At 31.8% G+C, this 12,560-nt stretch overlaps 1 protein-coding gene across 12 annotated transcripts in view; it reads left to right on the forward strand.

Annotated features, from left to right (window-relative positions):
* Dync2h1 (dynein cytoplasmic 2 heavy chain 1) overlaps nt 1–12,560 on the forward strand; it is a 333,458-nt gene that overhangs the window by 25,366 nt on the left and 295,532 nt on the right. For all 12 annotated transcript variants that reach the window (XR_015451638.1, XR_015451639.1, XR_015451640.1 and 9 more), the window contains exons 14-24: nt 546–698; nt 1,415–1,513; nt 3,370–3,509; nt 3,623–3,851; nt 5,211–5,338; nt 6,303–6,418; nt 7,016–7,143; nt 9,600–9,749; nt 10,875–11,080; nt 11,944–12,099; nt 12,193–12,307. Coding sequence is in view for 9 of the 12 variants with exons in the window: in XM_021251564.2 (XP_021107223.2) it covers nt 546–698; nt 1,415–1,513; nt 3,370–3,509; nt 3,623–3,851; nt 5,211–5,338; nt 6,303–6,418; nt 7,016–7,143; nt 9,600–9,749; nt 10,875–11,080; nt 11,944–12,099; nt 12,193–12,307 (1,620 nt within the window). In the remaining 3 variants the exon portion in view is untranslated. The remainder of the gene's footprint in view (nt 1–545; nt 699–1,414; nt 1,514–3,369; nt 3,510–3,622; nt 3,852–5,210; nt 5,339–6,302; nt 6,419–7,015; nt 7,144–9,599; nt 9,750–10,874; nt 11,081–11,943; nt 12,100–12,192; nt 12,308–12,560) is intronic.

Consider the following 12,560-nt stretch of genomic DNA (forward strand, 5'->3'; position numbering starts at 1 on the left):
ACATGAGTGGAGTTCAGTGCTCTTTTTTTTCACTCGAACTTTTCTGTTAAAGAGATTCATCAACTTGTTACGTCTCATTGCCTTCAAAAAAGGGTATAGTCTCAGCTCAGGTGGGCTTCACCTAGTCCTTTGGTTAAAAAGGGATAAAGCTTTTTCTAGAGTGTTTTTGATCTGTGCCTTTCCATAGTTCCATATTGGAGGCTTCTCCAGTATCCTATCCTGGATATATGGTAGACAATAAGGAAACCTAGCTGTGTTATTCCTCAATTCCAGAGGTTTCTAGACTGTCTGACCTTTTTGTTATAAGCGTTAGACTTCCTATGCTTGTTTGTTGCATTATGCCAAGTATTTTTTAGTAGTAAGCGGGAGGAACTGGAAGAAATAGAGCTACTCAGCCTTGACCAGACTGTCTTATCATTATAAAATGGAAAATTATTATATGGTTTTGTTATTGTAGGTATGTGTTGGGGATAATTGAACTTATAATTGAATCTTTTAGAAAAAAGAAGAGTGTCTAAATACTAATGTCTTTTACTATACCATAGAATTCAAAAGCAGGAAGTGAAGGAAAGTCACAAATTACTTGGGATAATCCTAAAGAACTGGAAAGCTATATCCAAAAACTTCAAAATGCTGCTGAACGACTTGCCACTGAAAATAGAAAACTGCGGAAATGGCACACTACATTTTGTGAAAAGGTATGGTTTGTTTATAAAATTGAATAGGACATTAATAGTGCTATTAAAAAATAATTAGGATGTAATTTAAAAGAAAACTTATTTTAAAATAATTTGAAATTTAAAGTTGCAAAAATAGCATAGAGCTCATATTTACCCTTTACAGAGCTTCACAGGATGTTAACAACTTATGAAACCATAGCATAGGTATCAAAACTAGGAAACAGACTGTTTTTGAATATTATAACTGTTTCCACTAAAATCTGTTTTCTTTTTTGGGATATAATCTAGTTTCTTATTTTGTATTTAGTTGTTGAGTCTCTGTAGTCTTTTATTCTTCAGTGTTTCTTTGTTTTTCATGACCATGATACTTTCAAAGTTTACTGGTCATTTATTTTGTGGACTTTCAGTTTGGGCTTATATGATATTTTCTTTTTCTTTCTTTTTTGTTTTTTTGGTACTGGGGATTGAACTCGGGTCCTTGTGCTTGTGCAGCAGGCGGCAAAACCACTGAGCTAAATCCCCGGCCCTGTATGACATTTTCTTATGCAATTATGGCAGGAATACCACAGAAGTGATGTTTTGGCCTTCTAGTTACATCAGGCAAATTGTGATATTTCTTAAAGGTTGAGTTACACTTGATCATTTAGTTAACATGCTATATGTCAGTTTTCTTTAATGAAAATTGCTATTTTTCCAGCAGTACATTAAGATTATTATGCCCTAATTTTTAATAGGTGGTCATTCTTATGAATATTGATCTGCTTCGGCAGCAACAGCGTTGGAAAGATGGATTACAAGAATTGAGAACTGGCTTAACAAGTGTAGAAGCACAGGTGGGTATATTTTCTTTGTGTCTGTATTTTGAAATATAGTCTTTTCAGACCATGAATGTATGAATTGATGAGAAATACATTTATCTTCAAATCTTTGCCAATAAATTCCTAGTAAGCTTAGAATTCTTTGACAGAATTATATATAAAGACCAAAACTTAACAATAAATTATCGCTTCTCGGCCTTTTGGCTAAGATGAAGTGTAAATTTACATTAAAAATATAAAAAATAAATTTCTTTTTGTTTTACGGATGCCAGATTTCCCTATTTAGAGTATGTAGTGTTTCTGACTTGGTATTTAAATATCTTTTGTCTGTTAACTCTCTTTAATTGTGATGTCTGTAGGACACAAAGTTAAATTTAGGAAGAAGACTAGTAATAGAAATAACTCTATGTGAAAATTGTTTCTTTTTTTTGGAGAAGGTGGTAAAATTTTTATTCACATTTTGATAACACATGATGTACCTCAAGGTGGTAGCAAATAGACTGCTGTGTAATAGATGGTAATAGAATCATAGTTGAGTATGTGTTAGGTGTTACATGTATTTTTTAGTTTTTTAAAACTGTAAGACAAAAACAAAAATACTAGTTGTATAGAAGCAAAAAAGTATAAAAATTATCCTGAGCATTTATCTTAGTTACTTTCTTGTCACTTGGACATAATACCCAACACCCATAATTCTTAGGAGGAAAAGTTTATTTTGGCTCACAGTTTGTAGAGGTTTCACTCTGTAGTCTGCTGGCTCCAAGACAAGGTGGCATGGCAGAGAAGAAACTGCTAATATCACCAAAAAAAAAAGAAACTGCTAATGTCACAGCAGGTAGGAAGCAGAGAGGGATCAAAGGAGGAGAAGGATGTACTGTATATATACACATCCTTCTAGGCCACACCCACAGTGACCTGCCTCTTCCTACCAGGCTTCCCCTCCCCACATCATTCCCAGCTGTAAACCTCTCAGTGGACTAATCACACACTCACAATCCAGTCTCCTCCCAGAAGCCTCACTTGTGAGTGCATGATGCTTTAGGGAACACCTTAGATCCAAATCATAACAGCATTCTAGTATTTTAAAGTTCATATATATATATATATATATATATATATATATATATATTTTTTTTTTTTTTTTTTGTACCCGGGATCAAACTCAGGACCTTGTGTTTGCAAGGCAGGCGGCAGAACCACTGAGCTAAATCTCTGCCCCAGAAGTTCTTATATTTTTAAATATCCATCATTCAGGGAGTGGGAAGGAAGATTAGTGATAAAAATAACTATGTCAGAATTTTTTCCTTTTTTGGAAGGGCAGTAAAATTTCAGTTTTATTCACATTTTGACATGAGACATGGTGTATATAGAGGTGGTAACACAAAGCCTGTTTTGTAGTAGGTGATAATGAGATCTTAGTTGAATATGAGGCCCATACCTCATGGGAATTTTTGAAAAATGACTAAAAAATTTACAAAATAAGCCATTCTTTGTGTTACTGCATTATAAAATCCAAATATAAAATTCATTTAATATTAGCATAATTTTCTAATTCTGATTACTTTATGTATTATTCCTAAGCATGAAGATTAGATCTTTTCATATTTGACACTGCATAAACTTACTGAAAGTGACAAAGAAATGCATGTTTTAGAATATTTTTTTTTGGTACCGGGGATCGAGCTTGGGACCTTGCGCTTGTGCGGCAGACACTGGAACGACTGAGCTAAATCCCTGGCTCCTGTTTTAGAATATTTAAAATAAGGTTTTTAAAAAAAATTATAAGAGTACTTTGTGTGACATGAAATTAATAACTGAAAAATCAATCTGCCATCTAATTTTTAAATAAAACTGTGAATGTAACATATTAGGGATTCCAAGCAAGTGATATGCATGCATGGAAACAGCACTGGAATTACCAGTTGTACAAAGCTCTGGAGCATCAGTATCAGATGGGCTTAGAAGCACTTAATGAGAATCTGCCGGAAATAAATATAGACTTAACTTACAAGTAAGGTGTTTTAATATCCTAATTAATTTTAATTCATAATTTATATTTTAAATTAAATATGTAATTAAACCATATAAATTTATATGTAAAATTAATTCTTATTTTATTTTCAGACAGGGACGGTTACAATTCAGGCCCCCTTTTGAAGAAATTCGGGCTAAATATTATAGAGAAATGAAGAGATTCATCAGCATTCCGAATCAGTTTAGGGGAGTAGGTGAGGCAGGAGATGAGTCTATTTTTTCAATTATGATTGATAGAAATGCAAGTGGATTTCTGACTATTTACAGTAAAGCAGAAGATTTGTTTAGAAGATTGTCAGCTGTTTTACATCTACATAAGGTACAGAACATTTAACTTTCCTTTCATAAAATTTCAACTGATTGAGTCAACATTAAATGTCACATTATTAGTTTATCTTATGTAGCGTACAATTAAAACTTGGTAAACCAGAAAGCCCAATTTGTGGATTCTCATACAATTAAATTTATGCAGATGAACAAAAGTTATACTGTTTTTTGTCTTTGATTATTTTGTGAAGACTAAGGAACTAAAAATTGTTTCATTATTGTATCAAACTAGAATGTGACATGACTGTTGTCAGGTTTTTTTCTTTTTTTTGAGACAGGTTCTCACTATGTAGTTTAAGCTGGCCTTGAACTCACTATGTAGCCTCGAACTTGCAGTAATCCTTCTGCCTCAGCCTCCTGAGTGCTAGGATTATAGGAATGCACCACCATGCCTGGCCACTGTTGTCAGTTTTAATTCTCCTGAAGAAAATGTATTTTGAGGGGAAGTGCTCAAATTTTAATGAATTTAGGGTGATATATAAGACATTCTCATGTTGCTTAATGAGTAGAGTATAATCTGAAATATGTGTTGTTTCACAGTGTGGTTGTGTGTAAATGTTTCAGAGTAGTGATGGTGAACCTTTTAGAGCTTTCAGTGATAACAGTCTGCTGCGATACAGTCATAGAGTGAGCTTACAAAAACCCAGGTGGTAAGCTGACTATGCACCTGGGCTGCTAAATGGTATAGCTACCATTGTATATGCATTCTCCTTGAAATGTCATTGTGTGGAGCATGACTATTTCTTACTGTTTGAAGTGCATCAAACCAAGTAATTCCAAATATTATATAAAGCCTAATTTCATTGCTCATTTGTATTGATCCTGAGCTATATGACTGAAAATTTGTTCATTTCTTTAACTGACACTGCAGTGCTTATACATTTTAGATTTCTAGACTCTACTGGGTAAATCTAGATATTTCCAGATCTGTAGCTTGTCGCAGTGAGTTTTGGCTTTGAAGAAGTGATTCTACCTTTCTAATTTAGGTACATCTGCTTTAAAAAGATACTCTTTTTTTTTGGTACTGGGGATCGAACTTAGGTCCTTGCGCTTGTGCAGCAGGTGGCAAAACCACTGAGCTAAATCCCTGGCCCTAAAAAGATAATCTAAAGAAAGAGTTTCATTCTCTTCTTAAAGTTTATGATTACTATATTTTCAATCTATATCTTTTTTTTCCTGTTCTTTAGGGTATGCAGTAGTGGGTAAATTTACTTATTTAAATCAAAATTTATCTGAATACTGTACATTTTCTTCTTCTTAGTAGTTGGTCTTAATAGTTGGGTCCTAATCTTTTAAATAGCAATTTATAAGTTCTATTTCTCTCATAATATGTTTTTCATTATTTAAATAGGAATGGATTATGATTGGACAAGTTGATATGGAAACTCTGGTGGAAAAGCATCTTTTTACTGTGCATGATTGGGAGAGAAATTTTAAAGCATTGAAAATAAAAGGGAAAGAAGTAGAACGACTTCCAAGGTATTGGAGGTTAATTATAAGACTGCTGTACCATAATACAATAGTTTTTGACATGGATAGTAAGGGCATTCTCCACTTACTTGTATTGAAATCAAATTCTTCCCTTCTGTAGGTCTCAGCTGTGACATTTGAGCATCATCTGGGTAGGGCAATACAAAAAATGAAAGACATTTGCCTTCTAGAGGCTCTGGCTAAGATTTAGTTGGGTAGAATAAGTTGGAGGATGAGGCTTCTATTCAGCTGTGGTATGAGAAGCTAGTATTTGCTGTGCATTAGTGCAGTGTAATTATGGTCAGAAGCTACTAGTGAAAGCATACCACAGAATAAAATGCTAATGATATTTACTTCTGCTTTTGTACTACTCTGCTTCCTTTTTCTGGTGTACAGTGAAGTGCTGTGTTCATATATTGCTGTAAATGTGGACAGAGCCTCTGAAGGGTGTCTCATAACCTAGCTACTTGAGAATTTATCTCCCTTGCTCTCTGGTATTCTCACCACTAGAGCCACTACTAATGGAAAGCAATACTTTCCAGGAAAGGCCTTGTGTGATAGTGCATATAGTGCCTATAAAAGGTGACATTGCCCTTGTTAATTCATTTACTGAAATGTTTGTGTTTTGGCTGCAGGATACTGAACTTATCTTATAAATAGTTAAATAAGTACGTTCTATGCTATGACAAACTATATAAATATTTAAATATATTCTCTTGATTCTTCAATAATTTGTAATGTGCTTTTATAAAAAACTGATACATGGGATGATCAAAGATTTGTGTTATATTTACATTGTTCAGCAAGAATCTTTGAAATAGTATGTATAGCCACTTTTGCTAAATTAAACCTAAAATCTAAATGTGTTTAAAGATCACAATAATACTTTTCACTTAAATTTTGATTTTATACAAAATCATTGCAATATTATGAGATTTTTTTCATATTAAATATGTCTGTTGACGTTTTTTAGTATTGTCAAAGTGGATTGCTTAAATATTAATTGCAACCCTGTGAAGATTGTGATTGATGATTTCATACAGAAGTTATTTGATATGCTTGTTCTTTCTTTGAAGAAGTCCATCCAAGGTAAAGACACTTTAATTTTTATTTCATTTTGTATGTAGAGTCATATACTTCGGTAGTTGTAAAACATGAACCTCAATGTTGATTCAAAATTGAAACTGGGCAACATGCTAAAATAAAATTTGCTCAAAATGATGATTTATAAAAGTAAAAAGATCTCATTCTCATGAGATCTAAAATCTGGAGACATCTGTATTATCTGGAGTTTGAGCTAGTTTCATTTTGTTGTATGTTACTAAGATATATAGGTAATTCTGGCATAATCTGTTTCTTCTTATCTTTTCAAATGACAATTAAATATTTTAACATATTAAAAGACTGAAAAGGTTTCTAATTTTTAGTAAAGCTTACTAAGAATGATTATATTTTACTCTTTTTTTCTGAAAAATTTTAAGCAAATAGGAAACCAATAAACTTTCATGGGAAGAAATGTTTTGCTTATTCAATACTTTGAATTTTGTTGTAGGAAAGTGAATTATAATCTAAGATTTAATGTATTTTATGTAGTAAATACTTCTAACACTTCTTCATTTAAAAATTATGTGAATAAATATTTTTGGATAATAATAATATATCTTATGTTTCAATATTACTATTCAGCTCATTTACATGAAATTGATACATTTGTTACTGAGGCTATGGAAGTCTTAACAATTATACCCCAGTCTGTGGAAGAAATAGGTGATGCAAATTTACAGTATAGTAAGCTACAAGAACGGAAGCCAGAGGTGAGAATCATAAAATGAGGTTATTATTATTTTTATTGAACTAGAGATGTTTAAATTAGGTAATTTCATGTGATTATGTAGAAATATATAATCCGAACCAAAAAGGTCTGTTTAATCAGGTCCAACTGATTAGCTCATTATTGGGCTCTTGATTCTCTGATGGTTAAATAAAACACTAACGGTAATGCTTAGCATTGTTTTCAGAAGTCTATTTTATGATGATTCAGAATAAGAGTAAGCTTAAATAATTCATGCTATTACCTTCAAAATTGTAATTTTAGGATGCTAAAGTATGAAGTTAGAGCTGCATTATGAATACACATACATGTAATGAAAAAGCTTATAATTAAAGGCAAGGATGAAAGTATGGTAAAGACATATTAAAAAACAGTATCCAGAAGGCTCCACCCAGAAGCAAGGCCAAGTTTTATCAAATATATTATGGATGACTTTAATGCTTAGAGCAAGAAGGAGAAATAATTCAAATCAGTACAAAAACTTTTATGTGTCTCTACTATGTGATACAGTTAAAGTTATAAAGAGAATTTAAGAGTGAAAAAAATATACCTCCCAGTGGAAGGAATTACAAACTTTTACATGATAGGCTTAAAGGTATAAAAGAGAGTTTAAGGATAAATAAAATAATGTACTTTTCTGGTGAAGAAATTAATTAAAGAAGGTTTTTCTAAGTGTAATAAATGTCTTTACATGGTTTTCAGAAGAGGATGGACACAATGTGGTTTATACTTTAAAGTGATGACTCTGGTTGCTCTGTGGAGAAGGGACTGGAGAGAAACAAATGTAGTAGGGAGGCCAGTTAGTTGGATAGTTGAGTATTATCTCTTGTTAGTATTAATTTATGTTCTAATTTTATGTGGTTGAATTTATTGTATTTAAAATCAGTTAGTTGAATATTTTAATGTGGCAGATGAAAGCTGATAAAAACTTGTACCCTATGGTAGTAGTGGAGATTGAACTGGAGAGAGTGATGACAGATTTTATGGTTACAGCCAAGATCTTCTGATACATCAGGTAGAGAGGGTTAGAGAAAGAGAAATCAAAGTGTCTCCTAGGATTTTGGTTTGACTAGTTCAGCAGGAATTGATGCCTTTTTCCTGAGATGAAGATGGCTGGAGGACGGACTAGAGCTTGGCTGTAGTGGATATTGAGTTGACTGGCACAAGTTGAATTTAGAGTAAATGTAAGATCTAGAGAGATAAACTTGAAAGTCATCTTTATATCCCTGATACTGGCTTAGACCATCTATTAGGGAACACACACTAGAGAGTATAGGACAAAGATTGAGTTGTGTGAAAAATATGGTTCAAGCATAAAAAGAGGAAAGCAAAGAAAACTGAGAATGAAATGGGAGGGAAGACTGTAACATCACAACAGCTAAGATGAGAAACAGACATTGTTTGCTGTGAACAGCAAACAGGTAATATACTAGGTAAGAAGTAGCATAAGAATTAGGTACACTCTACGTTATATGAACGACATTAAGGATCATATGCTGTATTTGTGGGCATGGAGGAGACACTGCTGCATTTTATGCAGCAAGATGTTATAGAATTCTGTTTTGATATATCTCTCTGTGGTACTAGAAACAGGTAGACCAGGAAACTGTTGTAATGTCTTTACAGGCTAACTTAAGTTCTGATCACATGAAAGGAATGAAAATCTTACTTTTGTTTTTCTTTTACTAATTCTCCTAGTGCAACATGGATTTGTGGTCCATTGGCTTTTCTGTTTCTTAGATGGAAATGATTCTTCCCAGGGATCATTGAGATATATATTTGAACTTCTTTTGTTGTCTGTTTTGTCATATATCCACAGTGGTATTTAAAATTTTTTCAATAGATATTATTGTTTGGGGTTATAAAAGTACAGATATTAATTATAGGACAATGTGTTACAGTGCTTTAAAAGACTTAGAAGTAACTGCAGTCATTTAGCACATATTGAGCTACATCCAGATTTTTTTGACAAACTGCTTACTATACACAACTTAGTACATTTCAGTTAGAAACTCTGGATACAGGAACCTGATTTTACTTCAACTGTCCCATTTTTAAGTACTTTTTCCATAACATTCTCTTCTCTATAAAGTAGGATACTTTTCTTGTGCTCTTATAATCAGTAATCTTACTCTCTTAGAAGATTCTTTAGCATTTTCTTATTAATGGAATGTTTATAATGAAAAGTTTACTTTGAATAGTTATGTTACTGTGTTGGTGGATTCATTGCTTTACTCAGGCTCATATTACTATTATTATTACCCTTTTTAACTTCTACGCTTGTTAGATTGTCGTAGTTGAGCTTGTGTATAAGTAAGCATTAGAAATTTTATATCTAGGATCTTGATTTTAGAAGAGCAAATTATGAAGCAAAGATTAAAATAAATGAAATCTTAAGAGACTTGAGAAAATAATTTGTCACACTTTTTTAACCTTTAGATTTTGCCTTTATTTCAAGAAGCTGAAAATAAAAACAGACTTTTACGAACTGTGGCAGGTGGAGGGTTAGAAACAATTAGTAATCTGAAATCCAAGTGGGATAAATTTGAGTTAATGATGGAGAGTCATCAACTTATGATTAAAGACCAGGTATGAAACTTTTAATTATTTTATTAAAATGAAAACTTAATTTATTCTCACATAAGTTTTTTGCTTATATTTATTTCATTATATCCCAGGGTTACAAGAATTTAATGTTGTTGTTGAACTTGACCTTCCTCTGTACTTTTATAGTAAAATACTTTATATAAATGATATAGCACATGGTTCGTCTTTATTTTCTACCATATCAAAAGAAGAAAATAGTCCCTTTAAAATATAATTTTATTTTCAGTATTATGAATTAATTTATCTACTATATATGTCTGAAGGCGATTTCTGAAACTCATGTTTTTTATTACTAAATTTATCAGTCTAGGGCTGGGGATTTAGCTCAGTGGTTTCTCTGCCTGCTGCGTAAGTGCAAGGACCCAAGTTCGATCCCCGGTACCAAAAAAACCCAAAACGAAACAAAAACAAAAAACCAAAACAACAACAAAAAAAGAAATCTAAATTTATCATTCTATCAGTCTGACTATTCTAATGGGAGACCCCAATGTTTAAAGCTCAAGTTTCTTTTTCAAGTTAGATTGCAAGCTGAAATACCTCTGCACCAAAACTTTGTCTGGGGACCGTATTTCTTCAGTTTAATTTCTCAGCATCTCTATCGTATTGTCCAAGATGGGGTACCACCTTCCTACCTAATAGGGAAGGGGAAGAGGGAATGAGGAAGAGGTACTATTTGTCTTCTAATATATAGCCTTGTGGTTGGACACATCTATTGCGCTCATATCCTGTTTACCAGAAGTTAGTCTATGACTTTTGGTTACGTAGAAGTTTAGGAAATACTTTCCTTAATTAAGCAGCTATGTACTCAGATAAAACAACTAGCAGTCTTTTATCATTTTTTAAGTTACATCACTTTGTTGATAGTTGTAGTGGGTGCTGTTAATCACAAGAATGATTTGTTTGAGGATGATAGTTGAATATTATCTTTATTATGTTCTAATTTTATGTGGTTGAATTACTTTATCATATTTTAGATCAATAATTAAGATGTAAACCTTTGAAAAGTTCATGTTTTTTCTGCTTTTAAACAGAAAACAGAATTGAAAATGTGAAAATTAGGTGAGAGTTTACTCTGTATTAAATTACTTGAACTTTATTGGCTTGTAGATTGAAGTGATGAAAGGAAATGTGAAATCACGTCTTCAAATGTATTATCAAGAACTGGAAAAATTTAAAGCTCGTTGGGACCAACTGAAACCTGGTGATGATATTATTGAAACTAGCCAGCATAATTCTCTTGAAAAAAATGCAAAGTTAATAAAAGAGAAAAAAATTGAGTTGGATGATCTTGAAGTCATAAGGAAAAAGCTAGTGTACGTCTTTTTTTAAAAATTATTAATGTTCATTTTTGAAAAATAAATTTTATGTATTAATTTAATAATTTTCCTGTGTCTGCTGTCTTAATACCTTTCCTCATAAACTTTAGTAGTTTTAAAATACAAATAATACATGTATAAGTTCACATTACTACTGTCTTAGGAGTTGTGATTGGGATATTAGAGCAAATTTCAAGAAAAGCCTTAAAATAGTATAAAAATTAAATTTATGTTATATTAGGAAGTTGAGATATGTTTTATGATCTCATTCTGTTTAAAAATGGAATATATGAAACATTTTGGAATAAAATTTTTTTAATGCCTCTTTGAGAAAAATGAATGTAGGAAAATAAGTAATAAGACCTCCAGGGAAAAAAGGGGGTTGTTGATTTATCTTATAATAATAAGATACTAGATTTGAGAAGTATTTTAGGTTTGATCTAATTAGATGAATGTATTAGTAAAATAGTTGCTTTCATAGGTGAGTGGAATTTTTATTACTGTACATATAAAATCGAATTATAAATGGAAAACATCTTATATTTGATGGAAACTATTCTCTTACCAGATTTATAGATTTATTTAATTTATAGATTTATTAAAGTCATGAACATTTATATATATTATATACACAAAAATATCCATATATGCATTACCAACTCCATGTTGGCGTCTTTTGAAAAAATGTCCATTAAGTCATATAAAATTCTTATGTAAATGATTTCATCTTCTACTGTATCTTCACTAGTAATATACACACGTGCATGCTTACACACATGCAAATAAATATATGTTTAAATAATGATGTTTAATAGTTGTTCTTTTTAAAATTATAAATATTTTAATGTTTGTTTTGATAGTGATGATTGTCATCATTTTGGACTAGAGGAGCCTAACTTCTCTCTAGCATGTAACATCTCTAAAGACATTGAGAGCTGTGCACAAATTTGGGCACTTTATGAAGAATTTCAACAAGGATTTCAGGAAATGGCCAATGAAGATTGGATTACTTTTCGGTTTGATTCAAAAACTATATAATATATAGATTCTTATAATTTGGTTTTTTTGTGTGTATGTGAACTTTAAGGTGTGTTTTTGTTATTTTATAGAACTAAGACTTATCTGTTTGAGGAATTTTTGATGAATTGGCATGAAAAATTGAGGAAGATTGAAGAACATTCAGTTATGACAGTGAAATTACAATCAGAAGTTGACAAATATAAAGTAAGATTGTTTTGCTTTATTCTATTAATTAAATGTTTGGAGCATTCATTGATCTTTTTCTTATTCAGTAAATGAAACATAATTTTAATTTATACTTTTTTAATTGAATTATTCCATTATAAGCCAGGTATCATGGTGCATGCTTGTAATCCCAGCACTTGGGAGGCAGAGGCAGAAGGATCACTCAGAGTTCGAAGCCAGCTTGGGGTACATAGTGAGTTCAAGGCCAGCTTGAACTATACAGCGAGACCCT

Source organism: Heterocephalus glaber, unplaced genomic scaffold (assembly GCF_053883595.1).
Source record: "Heterocephalus glaber isolate CG9 unplaced genomic scaffold, H.glaber_assembly_v1.0 deba00001429, whole genome shotgun sequence".
In the NCBI taxonomy this organism is placed as follows: domain Eukaryota; kingdom Metazoa; phylum Chordata; class Mammalia; order Rodentia; family Bathyergidae; genus Heterocephalus; species Heterocephalus glaber.